The sequence below is a fragment of the Mixophyes fleayi genome, chromosome 6 (genome assembly GCF_038048845.1).
Source record: "Mixophyes fleayi isolate aMixFle1 chromosome 6, aMixFle1.hap1, whole genome shotgun sequence".
NCBI lineage: Eukaryota > Metazoa > Chordata > Amphibia > Anura > Limnodynastidae > Mixophyes > Mixophyes fleayi.
The window spans coordinates 189,067,663-189,084,993 of NC_134407.1; the positions used below are offsets into that span (position 1 = coordinate 189,067,663).

Consider the following 17,331-nt stretch of genomic DNA (forward strand, 5'->3'; position numbering starts at 1 on the left):
AGTGCAGGATGCCAGTTTGAGTATGGAACTAAATTAAGAATGAATGAAAAATATAAGAAAATGAATAAACATATACAGATATATGTACAATATATAGATAAAATAATGAATGAATCAAAATCTTATTTAAAATAGAAAATTAACGGGTGCATAAAATATAAGTAAAACTATTGAAACAGCGCTGCAAAATTAGTGGCGCTATATAAATAGCTGCTGATGATGATGAAACATATTGAAAAATAACTATATATAGAGGTGATAATGGTAAATCAGCTGTTGTCGGTTTATAGATATACAGAAAGACCAGGTGAACGTATGGAGTATGTATAGATATAGGCATAGTGTAGGAGTGAGTGTGGAAAAAGGTGGGATAAGGTATGGAGTAAATATTACTATAATTAAGGCAGGAACAATCAGATAGCTGTGGGATATGAGTGGTTTGGTAAAAAGAAAGGTAATAGTATGAATGAAATGGTGGAGTAAAAGGGGTTATGGAAATACAGTCAATGAATGAGAGGTAGCAGAAAATATTAAGACACTAATACAGCAGTAAATTGATGGAAAATAGAAGATAAAATAGAAGAGTATAAAATTATATAAATAATTCTGTTCTCTGAATGATCTGGGATCAATACAGTATGGAATTTGAGTGGTTCATTGATTAGTGGGATAAATGTATGGGTGAAGTAGTGGTGGAAATTTGGGAAATAATCAATGAACAATAGTAAAAGGTATAAAGACAATATAAATGCACTAAATTAGTAGAAGGTATCAAATATTGTGTGTGTGAATACATATATATATATATATATATATATATATATATATATATGTGTGTGTGTGTGGGAAAAAATAAAATCAAGCTGCAGCACCACCTGCTGGGCGGAGTTATACACTGACCTACTAAATTCTTAGTGTGTGTGTAAAAAAAAAAATAATTCAGAAAGGGCTGAAATTTGGTATACTAAGATGTTTTTAATTTGTTAATTGTTAAAAGTGTTTATAAAGATTTAAAAAAAAATATATATAAATTTCTTGAAGGAGAAGTGACAGTTGGGAGTGGTTGGTGGTTGCCGGGGGTGACAGTTGGGAGTGGTTGGTGGTTGCCGGGGGTGACAGTTGGGAGTGGTTGGTGGTTGCCGGGGGTGACAGTGGGGAGTGGTTGGTGGTTGAGGCCTGGGCTATGCCCAAATGCATGACAAGAACCTTTTTAACACCTTAAGTAGCTTGATTTGCCTAGAATGCATGAGTATCATGCACGGGTTAACTTGTGTGTGTGTGTGTATGTGTGTGTGTGTGTATGTATATATATATATATATATATATATATATATTAGTAAAGCTTTCAAATTCCATTCACTTACATTTTTCATACCACCACTACTAAATTCCCACTTCAGCCATTGTAGATATATAATGAACAAGTTAACCCGTGCATGATACTCATGCATTCTAGTCAAATCAAGCTACTTAAGGTGTTAAAAAGGTTCTTGTCATGCATTTGGGCCATAGCCCAGGCCTCAACCACCAACTACTCCCCACTGTCACCCCCGGCAACCACCAACCACTCCCAACTGTCACTTCTCCTTCAAGAAATATATATATATTTTTTTTAAATCTTTATAAACACTTTTTACAATTAATAAATTAAATTAACAAATTAAAAACATCTTAGTATACCAAATTTCAGCCCTTTCTGATTTTTTTTTCCCCACACACACTAAGAATTTAGTAGGTCAGTGTATAACTCTGCCCAGCAGGTGGCGCTGCAGCTTGGTTTTATTTTTTCCACACACACACAGACTAACACACGCCACTAGACATATATATATATATATATATATATATATATATATATATATATATATATATATATATATATATATATATATATATATATATATATAGATAAGAGAAAGAAGTATATCAAACTGTGTACTGCGTGATCCGTGGAGTGTGCAGAATAAAGCTGGGTACACACTACAGAAATTTCAACCTTTTTATGCCGAGCGATTTTACATGCGATCGATGTTCCGATCGCTCAGTCCCTGGACTGCATACACATTAGCCTTGTTTAGAACGATAAAGGGAAGAGCAGACGTCCCTTTAGCGACTTTTTACAGCCATGTTGTCGTGAGCAATGACTGTAATTTCGTACTCACAGCTGTGGATCGATCAGAAGTTTATAAACACTACACAGCGAGAAACGAGATTGGAACGAAAATATTAAACGGTACGACCAACCAAATGAGGCGATAATTGACCATCGTGTCACTGCACACACTGACCCGACTTTTGAACGAGCGGTCGTATGTCGGCTGATTTAGCCAATTGGATGAAAACTGTGTAGTGTGTACCCAGCTTTAGTCAGATGCGTTTCACCCACCAGTGTGTGGGTTCTTTTTAAAGATGCTGCGCTCCAAGGCTACAGACTAATAAGTATTGTTTAGATTATGCATGCATGATTATTTTTATCAGGCAGGAGCTGTCCCACCGGTAGCCCATGGGGCTAATGCATCAATTTCGAATCCGGTTAGAATTTAGTTAAAATGTGTAGTGATTTACACAGTGAATTCTATTTTTTGTGATGTACATGGCGATTTGACAATTATAGTAAAGGCAAAAAAAAGAAAGTATAAATCACCAGACATCGCACAATTGCTGAAGTGACAGATTTGTGCAGTGTGCGCTATACAACAGAGGTAAACTAATGAAGATTGATTGAGCCAATAGCCAGGGAATACTTTAAAAATAAAACAACTGGTTTCAGACACTTGATTGCCTGAAAATCCCCCCCCCCCCCCCCCCCCCCCCCCGCCCAGCTAAATTCTCTTGCTAGACTGGATGGGCTGGTTCCGACATAACGGAACCAGTAGCGTTGTATCCCTTTGTCATAGTGGACATCAGTCCCAGCCAGGAGTTTGGGGTGAGGAGTGGTCTATACTGGCCGTATTTATTTATATACGGAGCTTTATGCATCACATCAAAAGTCCATTTGGTTCAATAAGCTTCCTGCGTGTAGTGCTCTCGCTAGAAACCCAATTGCAATCCATGAGAAAAGCAGTGAGATTTTTCTAAAAAATAAAACATCACGGGTGAAATCCAATTTTCTCTTTCCCTATCAAAATTGCCACAGTACAGTTGATTAAGGAATAAATGCTTATTGGTAGATCGCTCATGTACTCTGTTTAAAGAAGAAAAAAAACATTCCTGCTAACAATGATCTATACAGTGCAATCTGCTGACAAGCCACATGACAGATACTTAAATATGTCATATTATTATAGTATAATGTTTTATATTTAAATTGGAAACCGTTCAACATGAAAAGTAACATTTGTCTTTATAAAGTTTGAAAGCACATTTTTTTCCCCAATTAATTTCCTTTTAAAGCTGCCATCCCATCTAAAAATGTATGTGTTTTTTTTTTTTTTTTTTTACATAATCTCTTTTCTTTAAAGGTAATCAGAGTGATTGATTTTAGATCATTTTGATTTGAGCTTGATTCAGGTTGATTTTATATATGATAATGAGCAGAGAGACTTTGTAACAGCAATTAAAATGACACATATTCACGCTTCCCCCTTCCCCCCTTCCCCCATCCCGCTTTCCTCTGCCATTATTTGACCATCGGAGAGGTAGTGACTGACTGTCCCTCACTCAGAGATCAATGTTTCCAGTATGGTACACTAGTTATATTGTCCCTGCTAAGCTTGGCTTTATTTCACATAGAGAAAACAGTGACTTTTCTTGGGAGTTCAAGTAAACTTATAGGTGGTTGCCGGGTCTAGTGCTAAGCGCTGGATAGAATCTTTAGCCCAAGTCATGCTCCATCTGAAAATGTCCTGTAAGTCAGTCTGCACTGCTCTTCCCAGTAGGCAGGACCCCCCCCCCCCCCACCCCTCCTTCCTCTGGCATCATGTGACTCCTGGGGAAATAGTGACTGACTGGCTCTCACTCAGAGATCAGGTTACATTCTGCTGCACAGAAACCAAATCCTTGAATGTGTGAGACAGTTTATTTTGCAATATCCGCCTTTATTTTTTTTATTATCCTTCACTTATAAGGCGCCACAAATGGTCTGCACCTCCGTACGCTGTGGTTTGAACAAACTTCAACATGACATATTTACACAATGAACAAACTGTTACAAATTAACAGGGAGCGTACGAGTTTGAAGCAAGCATTGTCCCAAGAAACAGGGCTAGAGACACTGAGGACTGAGACTAAAGAGTGCACACAAGGTGCATGTCAAGGGTACGGAGGTAAATAAGACGGTGTTTGCAGGAAAACACAATAAGAGTGGGCCCTGCTTGTCTAGAGGGAAGGGGCAGACACAGAGGGTGAACCATATAACCTAAAAGAGCAAGTTTGTAAATGGAACAGGGAGTAATAAGGGGACCTTCTGGCCATAAGCTTCATAGTGGAACAACCTATTCAGCTACGTCTCTTTATTCAAAGCCAGACACTGCTCCGTATTATCATATACCTGTATTTAAAACGGCATCTTCAGGAATAACCATGGGATTAAATAAACTTCTAAGGACATTTTTATTTTTCGAGACAATCTTTTGGTTACATACAAGTGGCATGGACTATGCTCTAATGACCTGTTTATTGATTCACAGGGCTTGAGGTCTTTCTGCAGTTATCTTATTCCAGCCATGGAGTAACTGTGGGCTCATTGTTATCTTCAATAAACAGACAACCAACCTGCTAGTATAGAAGAAAATAAAAAGCGAGTTCGTTCTCTTTTATACGTCCTAATAAGACATTTTCAAGCAAACTCATGGAAAGACAGAAATGCAGTCTGACTTGAATCTCTATTTTTAAAGAACCCTCGGCACAAACCTTTTTGTAGACTCATTGCCTGTGTTCGTGTTATAATTGGCGTGCTACCCAGAAGGCATATAACTCATACCTTTATCTCACGATTAATGTCACACACTGGTTGGTATGCTGTTATCGCCACTCTCCTCTATACACTACTGTAAAGACATTGCACGTGGATGAAACTTGGCCAATAAAACACTTTTTTTTATTATTTCTTCTTTGTGTCTAAATCAAATGTTAGATTTAATTATTTCTTTCTTTTAACACCTAAAGAATAGTGTGCCTGTTCTTGCTCCAGATATCCCATTAACTGTGTTACCTCTTGTTCGCCTCCTACCACAGGGCATCCCATGTATGCGCTGAACACCAGAGTCTGGTCAACTCAACACTTTTTTTTTTTTTTTTTTTTTTTTTTTAATTGAGTAGTACCCACATTGAGTGACTGACAGTGTCTCCAAACATTGACTATTTTGTTTTTCTAAATTTAGGGTGCTACAAGTACCTTTTTATGGGATTTTTCAGCATCCAAGACCTGCAAGTCACTTTAAATTTTATTGCTTAATCTGGAAGGTTCAAGGTTGGAAGCTCGGTGATCAACCAAGAATTTAGAAATAAAAGGGACTATGTTTTAGTTTAAAGATAAAATGGATCACACTTACAAGCATAGTGTTTTTAAGGTTCATTTTCTCAGCGTATAATTTTTTAAATTTAATTAAAATAAAATATTGTGGGATGTTAATGTATTTACAAAAAAAAGTGCATCATTTAAAATCTATTATGGCTATAATTGTGTGTTTTTTTTGTTTTGTTTTTTAATGGTCAAATAGAAAGTATAATAAGTACTTATTTATTGCAAAGAATCCATATTAAAAGCAGTTGTATTGGAACAAAATTACATTGTTTCAGGCAAAACTACCTGTAATCATAGGAGTAAAAAAAAAACCAAAAAAAAAAGACATTAACTTTATAAACATCTGTAAACATTATAATACTCCTACCAAAATGAATCATCAAGGAACATCTTTTACACTGAGATGAACAAGACATTGAAAACCACATAACACAATTAGAAATGCAGATATAAAATAAGTTTATAAATGACATTGGATTCCATTGCGACTGTAATTGGTTTTTAATGGAGTGCAGTACACGCTGTCAGCCTGCAGATGTCACTGCTATAGTTGCTGTCTGTAGAAAGCATTTGGCCCCTTGATCTCTCCGTTCACAACAGTAGATATGTGCAGGCTCGAAATAATAAATATGTTACAGATTTGTTTGCTAACTATTCAATAAAGCATTACATATTGATTGTAGCACCCTTGTGGGATGAGAATTGAAAGCATCCACTGATGTTTCCAGTGTGGTACACTGGTTATGCTGTCCCTGGGTTCCTCTAAGTGGAATAATCTGGGAGTACGGGTACATTTAGAGATTGGCATTGTAGCTGTGTCCAGTGTTCGGCGCTTGATAGAACCTTTGTTCACCGTCCATCTCCAGATGTCTTGTAGTCAACTAGAAGTCATTCTGCACCGATTATCTCATTTCTTTAAATTGTTAGGGTGCCCACTTAAAGCATTTTTTTTTCTCATGTTTTTTGATAACATCTCATAGTTATCCAGATGTTAATGGGAAGATTGTTCAGAAATACGGTAGTCAAAGTTTGAAAATTTTGATTGTCTACTACATGGAAACTGTATGGTTGTGTGTGAGCAGATTGGAAGATCATAAACCAGTGATCCTTTTTCCTCTGCCTGGTCAATATATCAGGTTTATGAGATTTGATTGTTCTGTGCGCATACAAAGTGTTCAATGAAAAGATCACGTGGAACACACGCAGTGGTCACCATCTGCAGCCAAGAACTAGCACAGTCCGTGCAGTCCGTGTAGTCACCAGGGACTGGCTCAGTGCCCGTAGTTATCAACTGCCTGGGGGCAGAGGAACTGGCAGTGTCAATAATCACACACTGCTCTCAGAGCCAGGAGCTAGTGCTCTACCTGTAATTAACAACTGCCTGGAGGCAGGAGCTGGCACAGTGTATGTATTCATGAATGTGTATCACCAGCAACAGATAACATTGTATTCCTGCTATGTCAAATCAATCCTACACCTCTTAATCTGTAAGCTCGTTTGGGCAGGGTCGTCTTTACCCATTGTTTCATGTCGCTTGATTGTATCATGATCCTGTGAATAATTAAGTTTTTAATATACATTTGTTCCCACATTTTAACCCTTTATGGTTAAGACAGCATTGTCACCACTATTACACATGAAGTGACTGTTCAGCTAATGGCACGACTGTACCTTTTATATGCATAATTTTCAGTGCACATCTATTCTAGTAGCCTTTAATATCGCCCAGGTAATTTGCTCGGCGGTTGCCATGGCAATACAATCGCTCCAATCATGTTGCGACGTTTGATGAATCAAGTACCGTTTGTGACACTTGCACCCGGCTTTGTAACAGTAAAAGGCTGTTTCTGGTATAATCGTCAGCTAATAGGCCTCAGAGCCTTTGAGAGCTGAACTGTTTTCTGTTTCACAGACTGTACTGTTTTCATTTGATAGCCCTCCCTTTAGAGGGTACAATAAATCTCTTTACAGGGTAGGACATGCAGTGCAGTGTGCTAGCCCAGCCTAAGGACCCATTATTTTCTTTTAGTAACATGAAGCCATTTGTAATAGCCTAATGTAAATAGCTTACATTGGCTGTAACCCATAGCAACTAGAGACCGGGGGTTTGATCAGTCAACTGCGACTTAGTAATGTCTGATTGGGTGTAACATTTGCAAACACAGTTAGACTTTGTTATGGGTTTCGCAGCTGTTTCCCTGTTATTAAATAAACTTTATGATGTTTGCACATTACCTTGAAAACTCTACATTTGGACCAAAAAAAGAATGAACAAGAGAGAGCTGGTTATAGTGACATTTATATTTAATATTTATTATAAACCTTAAAATTAAAGCTGGAACTTCTGCATACAGGTTGTTCTCAAATGAGCAAAGATGATCAGTATTGAGCTGAGAATGTTTGGCAAACTTGCTCACATTAACGCTACCTGATGCTTAAAGGGTGTTTTCATCAGAGGTCGAAACATAAATCTCAAAGGCACCCTTAAATGCCTTCACATAAACAGTGTGAACCAATCATACATTGTCTCAAATTTACTTATCATAATTAAATAGTATCAATATGTTCTATAATGTGATATTGCACTGAACCAATAATAAAATACTCACTATTAATCAATTAGAAAACCGTATTGACAGAGTCCCAACATTTGATCTGATCAGACATTCCATGCACAAGACTATCAACGTTTTGTTTTAAATAATCATAATAATATAAATACAAACATGTATTGGTATTTAGTCTCCTATAATCTAACGTGCATTGAATATTAAAGAAGTTTCATGTTGCCAAACGTCTTAAGCAGACTGCGATACTCTGCTACATTGTGCCGCCCGTTCTGTAAACAGTCACGTGGTCATAACTAACCAATCATCGTAATCCCCAATGAATAATTACATACTAGCTGAGAGACAATCATTATCGTTCCCAATGTTTACATCACATGTTGCTGAAAAGCCAATTCTGTTCAGAAATTGGGTACAGTACCTGTTAATGTTGTAGCAGCGGACTGTTGTAGCAGCGGTTAAGTGAAGCACCCCATTAACTCATTAGCGCCTATTCATTTTGTGTGGTTGTCTGTATATTTGGAACCCGGGAGTCTCATCTGAAAAGTACATATGAGTGTCATAGATGTGGTAGTGTCACGTAATGTTTTTTAAACCTAAAGTTCTATTGCTGCATTTGTCAAGTTGTATTTAAGCAAGATACCAAAACATTTATAAGTGGGCACCGTTATCTTATCATTGGCAGATAATGCTTGTAGAACAAATGGTTATTATTACCCTTGGTTTGTAGAGCTTCTACATATTCCACAACTGTATTCAGTCACTCGTCCCCTGCCCCCATCTAAATTACAATCTTGCTTACGTACCACACACCCCAAGGCCAATTTCAATAAGTAGTCTGCAAAATTGTCTTTGGACCATGGAAAGAAACCGGAGCATTTCCAGGAAACCCATTGAGTGGGGTTTTTTTTTTATTTGTTTTTAATTTTATTTCTACCTTTCAGACGAGCATTTAAACTTTGCTCCTGCACATTTTAATACTGTGCTTGTCATTTTACCATGGGAACATTTATTGTCCCAACCATCGATGGAATCATCATCATCATCACCATTATTTATATAGCGCCACTAATTCTGCAGCGCTGTACAAAAAACTCACTCACATCAGTCCCTGCCCTATTGGAGCTTACAGTCTAAATTCCCTAACACACACACACACACACACACACATACACACACACACACACACACGTCAATTTTGTTAGCAGCCAATTAACCTACCAGTATGATTTTGGAGTGTGGGAGGAAACCGGAGCACACGGAGGAAACCCACACAAACACAGGGAGAACATACAAACTCCTCACAGATAAGGCCATGGTCGGGAATTGAACTCATGACCCCAGCGCTGTGATGCAGATGTGCTAACCACTAGGCCACTGTGCCGTGGAATCCTCGGAAGACCTGACACATCATGTTGTATTAAGGCATAGGACGTACATGCAGAACCACCTGCTCTATGGCACATGGAGGGAGCCTTCCACCTTAAATGAGGCTTCTTTCTTTTCAAAAACATGAATCCATTTTATTTTATGTCTTCTGTATATCGGTCATTGAAATGGAAACTGTATACACAAACTCTGCATGTGTTTGCAATACTGCTCACATATCCTTTTAAATAGAATATATGCAAACTGCCTAGACATAGTCAGCAGCCAAGAACTGTTTACATGTTATCACTGATGGCGTTAACCCTTTTATTTTTGTTTTCTTAAGCCAAACCAAGCCGGAAGCTGACTTTCCTGTACTTGGCCAATGACGTTATCCAGAACAGCAAGCGGAAGGGACCAGAGTTCACGCGGGAGTTTGAGAATGTTCTGCTGGACGCCTTTTCCCATGTCTCCAGGTACAGAGAGCTTGTCGGTGCCACTTGGGTGAATCACATATCACAGGGTTGCATATTGAACACTGATGTACATAAAGTTGCTTATTGTGATCCAGGGCCTTAAAGTCTTTTTGAGCCGGTGACAGATTTTGGGACATTTCCAAAACACGGGCAAGGAAAGCCTCTCTTTGAGCAAAGTGGGGGTTTATACAGTGCTATGCCGACACTTCTGTTTGGTATGACTGACAGCTTTGCAGAATGCACGGGGCAGTTCGTGATGTACATAATTTCACCTTTTTGACCTGGGTCAGATTTCATTAGGACACGGTCCTAAATATTTGCAGTGGCTTTATATGAATGAAGAGAGAGTACCTTTTAATAGAGGTGCGGGGAAATGTCGGGCTAACACTGAAAAATGTATTTTGCCTTCATGGTATCTGAAAACACTAACGTCTGGCTTTAAGTAGTCTTTTAATCAGATGTGATATCATAATGACACCTTCATATAAATTGGGAATATCCTATAAAAACACGGTGCTGCTGTTGGCCTGTGTAGTATGAGTACTGTATTGTAGACCATTTTATTGCTTCTCTTCCTGAATGTGGAATTAGATCACAAGCATTTTATAGGAGTGTTTTTAGCACCTCTACTACATAAAAGGCCTCTCTATGAACCTGCCTGAAATAGCTCAGCAGTACTGTCACCGATCACAGACAGCCACAGGTTTTCTTTCTTTAGTGCTGGTTGCAGTGTAATACACATGTATGCTTGTGATCCATTTATAGCGCTGCTTGTGCATCGGCCGGTATTTAATGTCTGATCTGGTAACTGTAAATGTGTGGTGCGATCTGGTAACTGTAGAGGTATGGTGCGATCTGGTAACTGTAGATGTGCGGTGCGATCTGGCACCTGTAGATGTGCGGTGCGATCTGGCACCTGTAGATGTGCGGTGCGATCTGGCACCTGTAGATGTGCGGTGCGATCTGGCACCTGTAGATGTGCGGTGCGATCTGGCACCTGTAGATGTGCGGTGCGATCTGGCACCTGTAGATGTGCGGTGCGATCTGTGGGTTACAACATGGAGCTGCTGTTTGTACTATGGTAATGAATTTGACTTTTCTATTGCCTTGTGATGCAGCAACCGCACACTTAAAATTCTGAAGGAGGTACAGGATAATATATTGCCAACAGCATTTCGCAGTTAAGGTTTAGATAAATCATAAGATCCAGGTTTCGGCAAACATGGGATTGTATTCAAGGCCATCTATCTGCTCAGTGGGAGCTTTCATCTAGAATATAATAAAACAAAAAGACAGGAAATAATGTGATCCCTAGCGCTGACCTTCATTAAGCTGGTTTTCAGCACTCCTTTGTTGTTTCATATCTTTCCCACTCCAGTGTCTACATTTTTTCCTGTTTACGAATAATCTCAAGCCCCATCCACTCTTAATTTTTCTTCCATTTTTGATGTGTATTCCCCATGCATCTTAATCCTGTACTGTGCTCCATGTACTCTATGCTGTTCTACCCTGCTGCGTATTATACTGTTCTGTCCCCTTTACCTCTCTACTCATCCATCTACTTGTATACCTTTTGTACCTTTCTTCGTCTGCATTCCACGCTTTTCTGTCTGCTGCTGTACGGTGAATTATGCTTTTTCTAACGCTTTTGTCTCTCTTTGTATCCTTTCTGTGTCCCTCCATTGTCCCGCAGTGAGGCAGACGATGGCTGCCGGAAGCCCTTGGAGAGGCTGCTCCACATCTGGCAGGAGCGTAGCGTCTACACCGCCGACTTCGTCCAGCAGCTCAGACTGGCGATCGATGGAGACGACAGCCCTAGGGAACCTCCAGGTACACCGCCACTGTGGGACCCCATGTGACATTGGTCTTCTCTGCTTTTCTTGAGACATGGATGTGAGCGGCACTGCTTCCTGAGGAGTACATCCTATTAACCCCTCCTCATTCACAGGTGCCCGCATCACATTCATATTAATGCATAGTCATTAAACAGGTGTTGTCACTCTTTTGCTCTATATATATATATATATATATATTATATTATTGCACGCACAGTACTGTGCAAAAGTTTTGGGCAGGTGTGGAAAAAATGCTGCAAAGTAAGGCTACTTGCAAAAATAGAGATGTTAATGGTTTATTTTTATCAATTAACAAAATGCAAAGTGAATGAACAAAAGAGAATTCTAAATCAAATCAATATTTGGTGTGACCACCCTTTGCCCTCAAAACAGCATCTGTTCTTCTAGTTACACTCGCAAAAAGTCAGCGATTTTGATTAACCAATCAGACCAAACAGGTGACAATGATCATCATTTTCATATGTAGGTTGAAACATAGTCATTAACTGAAATAGTTGTGTAGGAGGCTTAAAACTGGGTGAGGAACAGCCAAACTCTGCTACAAAGGTGAGGTTGTGGAAGACCGTTTCATGTCACAGGCCATACACCATGGCAAGACTGAGCACAGCAACAAGACGCAAGGCAGTTATACTGCATCAGCAAGGTCTCTCCCAGGCAAAGATTTCTAAGCAGACTGGGGTTTCAAGATGTGCTGTTCAAGCTCTTTTGATGAGCACAAAGCAACGAGGAACGTTGAGGACCCTAGACGCAGTGGTCGGCCAAGGAAACTTAGTGCATCAGATGACAGACACATCACGCTTTCTTCCCTTCAAAATTGGAAGATGTCCAGCAGTACCATCGGCCCAGAAGTGGAAAAAAACAGTGGGACCCAGGTACACCCATCTATTTTTTGGAGAAGCCTGGCCAGAAGTGGTCTTCATGGAACTATTGCAGGCAAAAAGTCATACCTTTGACAAGGAAACAAGGCCAAACGACTCAACTATGCATGAAAACAGAGGAACTGCGGTGCAGAAAAATGGCATCAGGTGCTCTGGACTGATGAGTCAAAATTTTAAATATTTGGCTGTAGAAGGCAGTCTGTTCGTGGAGTACTACAGTAATGAGTGTCTGTAGGCAACAGTGCAGCACGTTGGAGGTTCCACTGTGGCTGCATTTCAGCAAATGGGGTTGGGGATTTGGTCTGGATTAATGGTGTCCTCAATGCTGAGAATTACAGGCAGGTACTTATCCATCATACAATACCATCAGGGAGGTATCTGATGGCTCCAAATTTATTGTGCAGCTGTAAAACGACCCCAAACATACAGCCAATGTCATTAAGAACTATCTTCAGGATAAAGAAGAACAAGGAGTCCTGGAAGTGATGATATGGCCCCCACAGAGCCCTCATCTCCACATCAGTGAGTCAGTCTGGGATTACATGAACAGACAGAAGGATTTGAGCAGGCCTACATCCACAGAAGATCTGTGGTTAGTTCTCCAAGATGCTTGGAACAACCTCCCTGCCGAGTTCCTTCAAAAGCTGTGTGCAAGTGTACCTAGAAGAATTGATGCTGTTTTGAAGGCAAGAGTGGTCACACCAAATATTGATTTTGATATAGATTTCTCTTTTGATCATTCACTTTGCAGTTTAATTGGTAAAAATAAACTATTAACACTTCTATTTCTGAAAGCATTCTTACTTTGCAGTATGTTTGCCACGCCTGCCTATAATGCTTGCACAGCACTTTGTGTGTGTGTGTGTGTGTGTGTGTGTGTACAAGTTGCCAATCTGTTCCTACTGCTTTGTTTTCATTCATAAGTTATTAGTTAATTTGTAAACCCTTTTTTCCAGATTGCAGTTATTGCTATCCCCTTTGTTGTCCTAAAGAGCTGTACCCACGGCCCAAGGCTTACTATAGACAACTAAGACAGTGACATCTGTAGGATAAACTCTAGTACAGCACTCCATTAAAAATCTTACTGAACGTTATGAAATATTTGGTACATTAGCATTCTAAATAACTGAGAACTGAAGTTTGTCCTCAACCACGATGTACATTTTTTACGGAATTTGACAAACTTTAAATCAACTTACTAGTTTATGAACCAGGACCGTTTAGAATATCTGTCCAAAGGAGCTTACAGTTATTTCCCTCTTCTTACTGTATAGTGGTGCAAGTGATTCCTCCAGCTGAAGTGGTAACATGGATTCTTAGGGGGAACCTCCACAAAATGTAAAATAAACTATGTACTGTCTTTAGGCAGGTTTTAGTAAAATAGTAATATTAACCTCTAGTTACCTCCACCGTAGAGTTCTGCTGAATGATCAAAGCAAACAATGGTTGGCTCCTTGGAACGACTATCGTTCATCATCTAAGTGTATACACTGGTGCGATATCGGGCTGAATGGACCTTTATGGGGTGATTGGACTGATTATTGGCTGAGAACTCTAGTGTGTACCCAGCAATCACAATGAATTGCTCAGAGTCTCTGTTATCTCAAGTACCCATTTGAAGATTATAGGAATGTAACAACAATTTTCCCTCTCTGCGGAGTGATGTGAAAAGAAATGTTAACAGTTATCCTTATGTGAACTTCACCCTTATCCCTGAAGGTCTGTAGTGAAAATCGAATGTATAAAACGACACAATTGATTTTTCTTGACAAGTCCTTTTTAAATCCCGTTTTTCTAGAGTTTACAGCTTTGCAATGTGTTTGCCACTTGGAACAGATAGACCATCTGTAACCAACTTATATTGCGCCCTCTGGTGGTCAGGGGAAAGATGGAATACGATAGATTTTTCAGCAGTTTAATATATTGCAATCATCAGTGCTATCTCTGCTGCATATTAACCATCCTCTGCAACCATGGAAACAATTGTGTAGAATTAAGGAGCCAGTCAGTAAGTAGATAATTATTTTTATTTTAAAGAGAAGAATTGTTGGTCGCTATGGGATTTAGTTAGACATCAGCGATACATTTTTAGAAACGATAGATACTTGCTCCATATCTGATGTAGCGTATGCGACATATTGTTTAGTGTGTTCCAATGTGTTGGTTCTATATAAATAAGTGTTAATAACTAAGCTAATAAACATATGTCTGAGCCAGCAGGTCATCGTGGTCAGGGCTTTAACGGTGTAGCAGCTGAAAAACTTGACTATCCATGTGTCATGGATTAGTGCAGAAGGTTGCTCACTTCATTCAATTAGACTTCTGGCCTCCTCCGTTCCTACCTTCCCGATCCGCTTTAGCAAGTCGTCCGCCTCCTCCTGTTTCTAAACAGGCAGCACATTTGTTGTCGGTGTTTAGTAATTGTGCCATTTGGCTGACATAAAATGTTCCTCTGCATGCATAAACTGTGTGTAATCCTAGCATCGGGAAACTCTGTTTATGACTGATGAATAAAATGACGAGAGGTCACACAGGCTCTCAGAGTATGGATCATGGTGTTAGGGGGAAGTATTACAGATGTGCTCCTGATGGAGGGAAATGTAACCTGAACATACGAAGTCTTCATGGAGAGGCCGTCTTGCAGGAAGCTGCACTTACATCTTGTTCAGTAACTGTGGCTATATCTGTACTGACAGCGTAGCAAGTGGAGGACATTGCCATGTAGGCAATGTTTGGCGTCCGAGCTGTTGAACTCCCAGCATGCTCTGCCAGAGGTGGAACTAAGTGAGCTGTGGGGAGGAAGGAACCGGGGCCCCACAGCTCGCTAGTTCCCCATGCAGCCGGTCCCATTATCTCCATGGGCCCGGTGCACCCCACCTGCTGCACCAATGGTAGTTACGCGCACTGCTACATCCTATCTACCGTATACACCCCCGCTGCCTCCACTAGTTTTCCTATACTTTATTTCTCACATGAAAAGTAGGTTCTGAGCCACCTGCAGGTCACTTGGATGTCCTGATTTCATTTCAATATCATGGGAAATGCCAAAGAGGGATAGTTGCTGGCCATAAGATGCATCATACTACACACAGCGGCAAATACATTAAACCTATAATACACAGGGCGGACTCTATTATATATTTAGGAGCCTTTGACAATGTTTATCAATCCATCAGACACAGACGAAGGACAGTTTCACAGGGGGCCAAATGCTTTGAATTTCCAAATGAGGACTTGTCTGACTAAATCTATCCAAACACGACACACATTGATCCATTAATGCATTAAATTAAAATAAAGCAGTAAAACCACTTTGTAACCCCTGGAATAAAAATGCAGAAATTCACTATATTCGGATTTGAACTTAGCATCTTGCAGAGATGGGGGTGGTAAAATAATGTGTAAACACCACATATTAACAAATGGATGGCATTTTGTCTGAGTAGATACGGTGAGTTGTCATAGAGCACACTAACATTAGTGTAACACTGTACAGCTCCCTCATCCAGCTGTCCCTGGCTGGTTGAAGTTTAAATCAGAAGTCGGTTGTTCCACCATCTTTGTCGGTTGACGTAGTTGTAAGGTCCCCAGTGTGATAAGGTAAATGTGGCTACTGTTTCCTACTAACTTATATTAGTTGAGGTAGGTAGAAGAAATAATATACATTTTTAGTGATAAGTCCATTTAGGACCTGGTCAGAGTTTTACTACAGTCTGCATCATTGGCCTATGGACAGGGTAGTGGTCTCCCCAATATATTTATTTATTTTTCCTGAATGTACTTGTTCTTTAATACGACATACAGCAGCTATCCCCTCCTCGTCCTCCTCTCACCCCCCCCTCCTCCTCCTCCTCTCACCCCCCCTCCTCCTCCTCTCACCCCCCCCCTCTTCTTCCTCACACCCCCCCTCCTCTTCCTCTCACACCCCCCCCTCCTCTTCCTCTCACACCCTCCCCTCCTCTTCCTCTCACACCCTCCCCTCCTCTTCCTCTCACACCCCCCCCCCTCTTCTTCCTCTCACACCCCCCCCCTCTTCTTCCTCTCACACCCCCCCCTCTTCTTCCTCTCACACCCCCCCCTCTTCTTCCTCTCACACCCCCCCCTCTTCTTCTTCCTCTCACACCCCCCCTCTTCTTCCTCTCACCCCCCCCTCTTCTTCCTCTCACCCCCCCCCTCTTCTTCCTCTCACCCCCCCCTCTTCTTCCTCTCACCCCCCCCTCTTCTTCCTCTCACCCCCCCCTCTTCTTCCTCTCACCCCCCCTCTTCTTCCTCTCACCCCCCCTCTTCTTCCTCTCACCCCCCCCCCCTCTTCTTCCTCTCACCCCCCCTCTTCTTCCTCTCACCCCCCCTCTTCTACCTCTCACCCTCCCTCTTCTTCCTCTCACCCCCCCCTCTTCTTACTCTCACCCCCCCCTCTTCTTCCTCTCACCCCCCCCTCTTCTTCCTCTCACCCCCCCCCCTCTTCTTCCTCTCACCCCCCCTCTTCTACCTCTCACCCCCCCTCTTCTACCTCTCACCCCCCCTCTTCTTCCTCTCACCCCCCCCCCTCTTCTTCCTCTCACCCCCCCCTCTTCTTCCTCTCACCCCCCCCTCTTCTTCCTCTCACCCCCCCCTCTTCTTCCTCTCACCCCCCCTCTTCTTCCTCTCACCCCCCCTCTTCTTCCTCTCACCCCCCCCCCCCTCCTCCTCTCATCCCCCCCCCCCTCCTCCTCTCATCCCCCC

The 17,331-nt window shown here is 41.0% G+C and overlaps 1 protein-coding gene across 1 annotated transcript in view; it reads left to right on the forward strand.

Moving 5' to 3' along the window:
• Positions 1-17,331, forward strand: part of RPRD1B (regulation of nuclear pre-mRNA domain containing 1B) — a 38,163-nt gene that overhangs the window by 3,669 nt on the left and 17,163 nt on the right. Inside the window, exons 2-3 of the mRNA XM_075177648.1 lie at positions 9,746-9,875; positions 11,569-11,705. Coding sequence (XP_075033749.1) covers positions 9,746-9,875; positions 11,569-11,705 — 267 coding nt within the window. The remainder of the gene's footprint in view (positions 1-9,745; positions 9,876-11,568; positions 11,706-17,331) is intronic.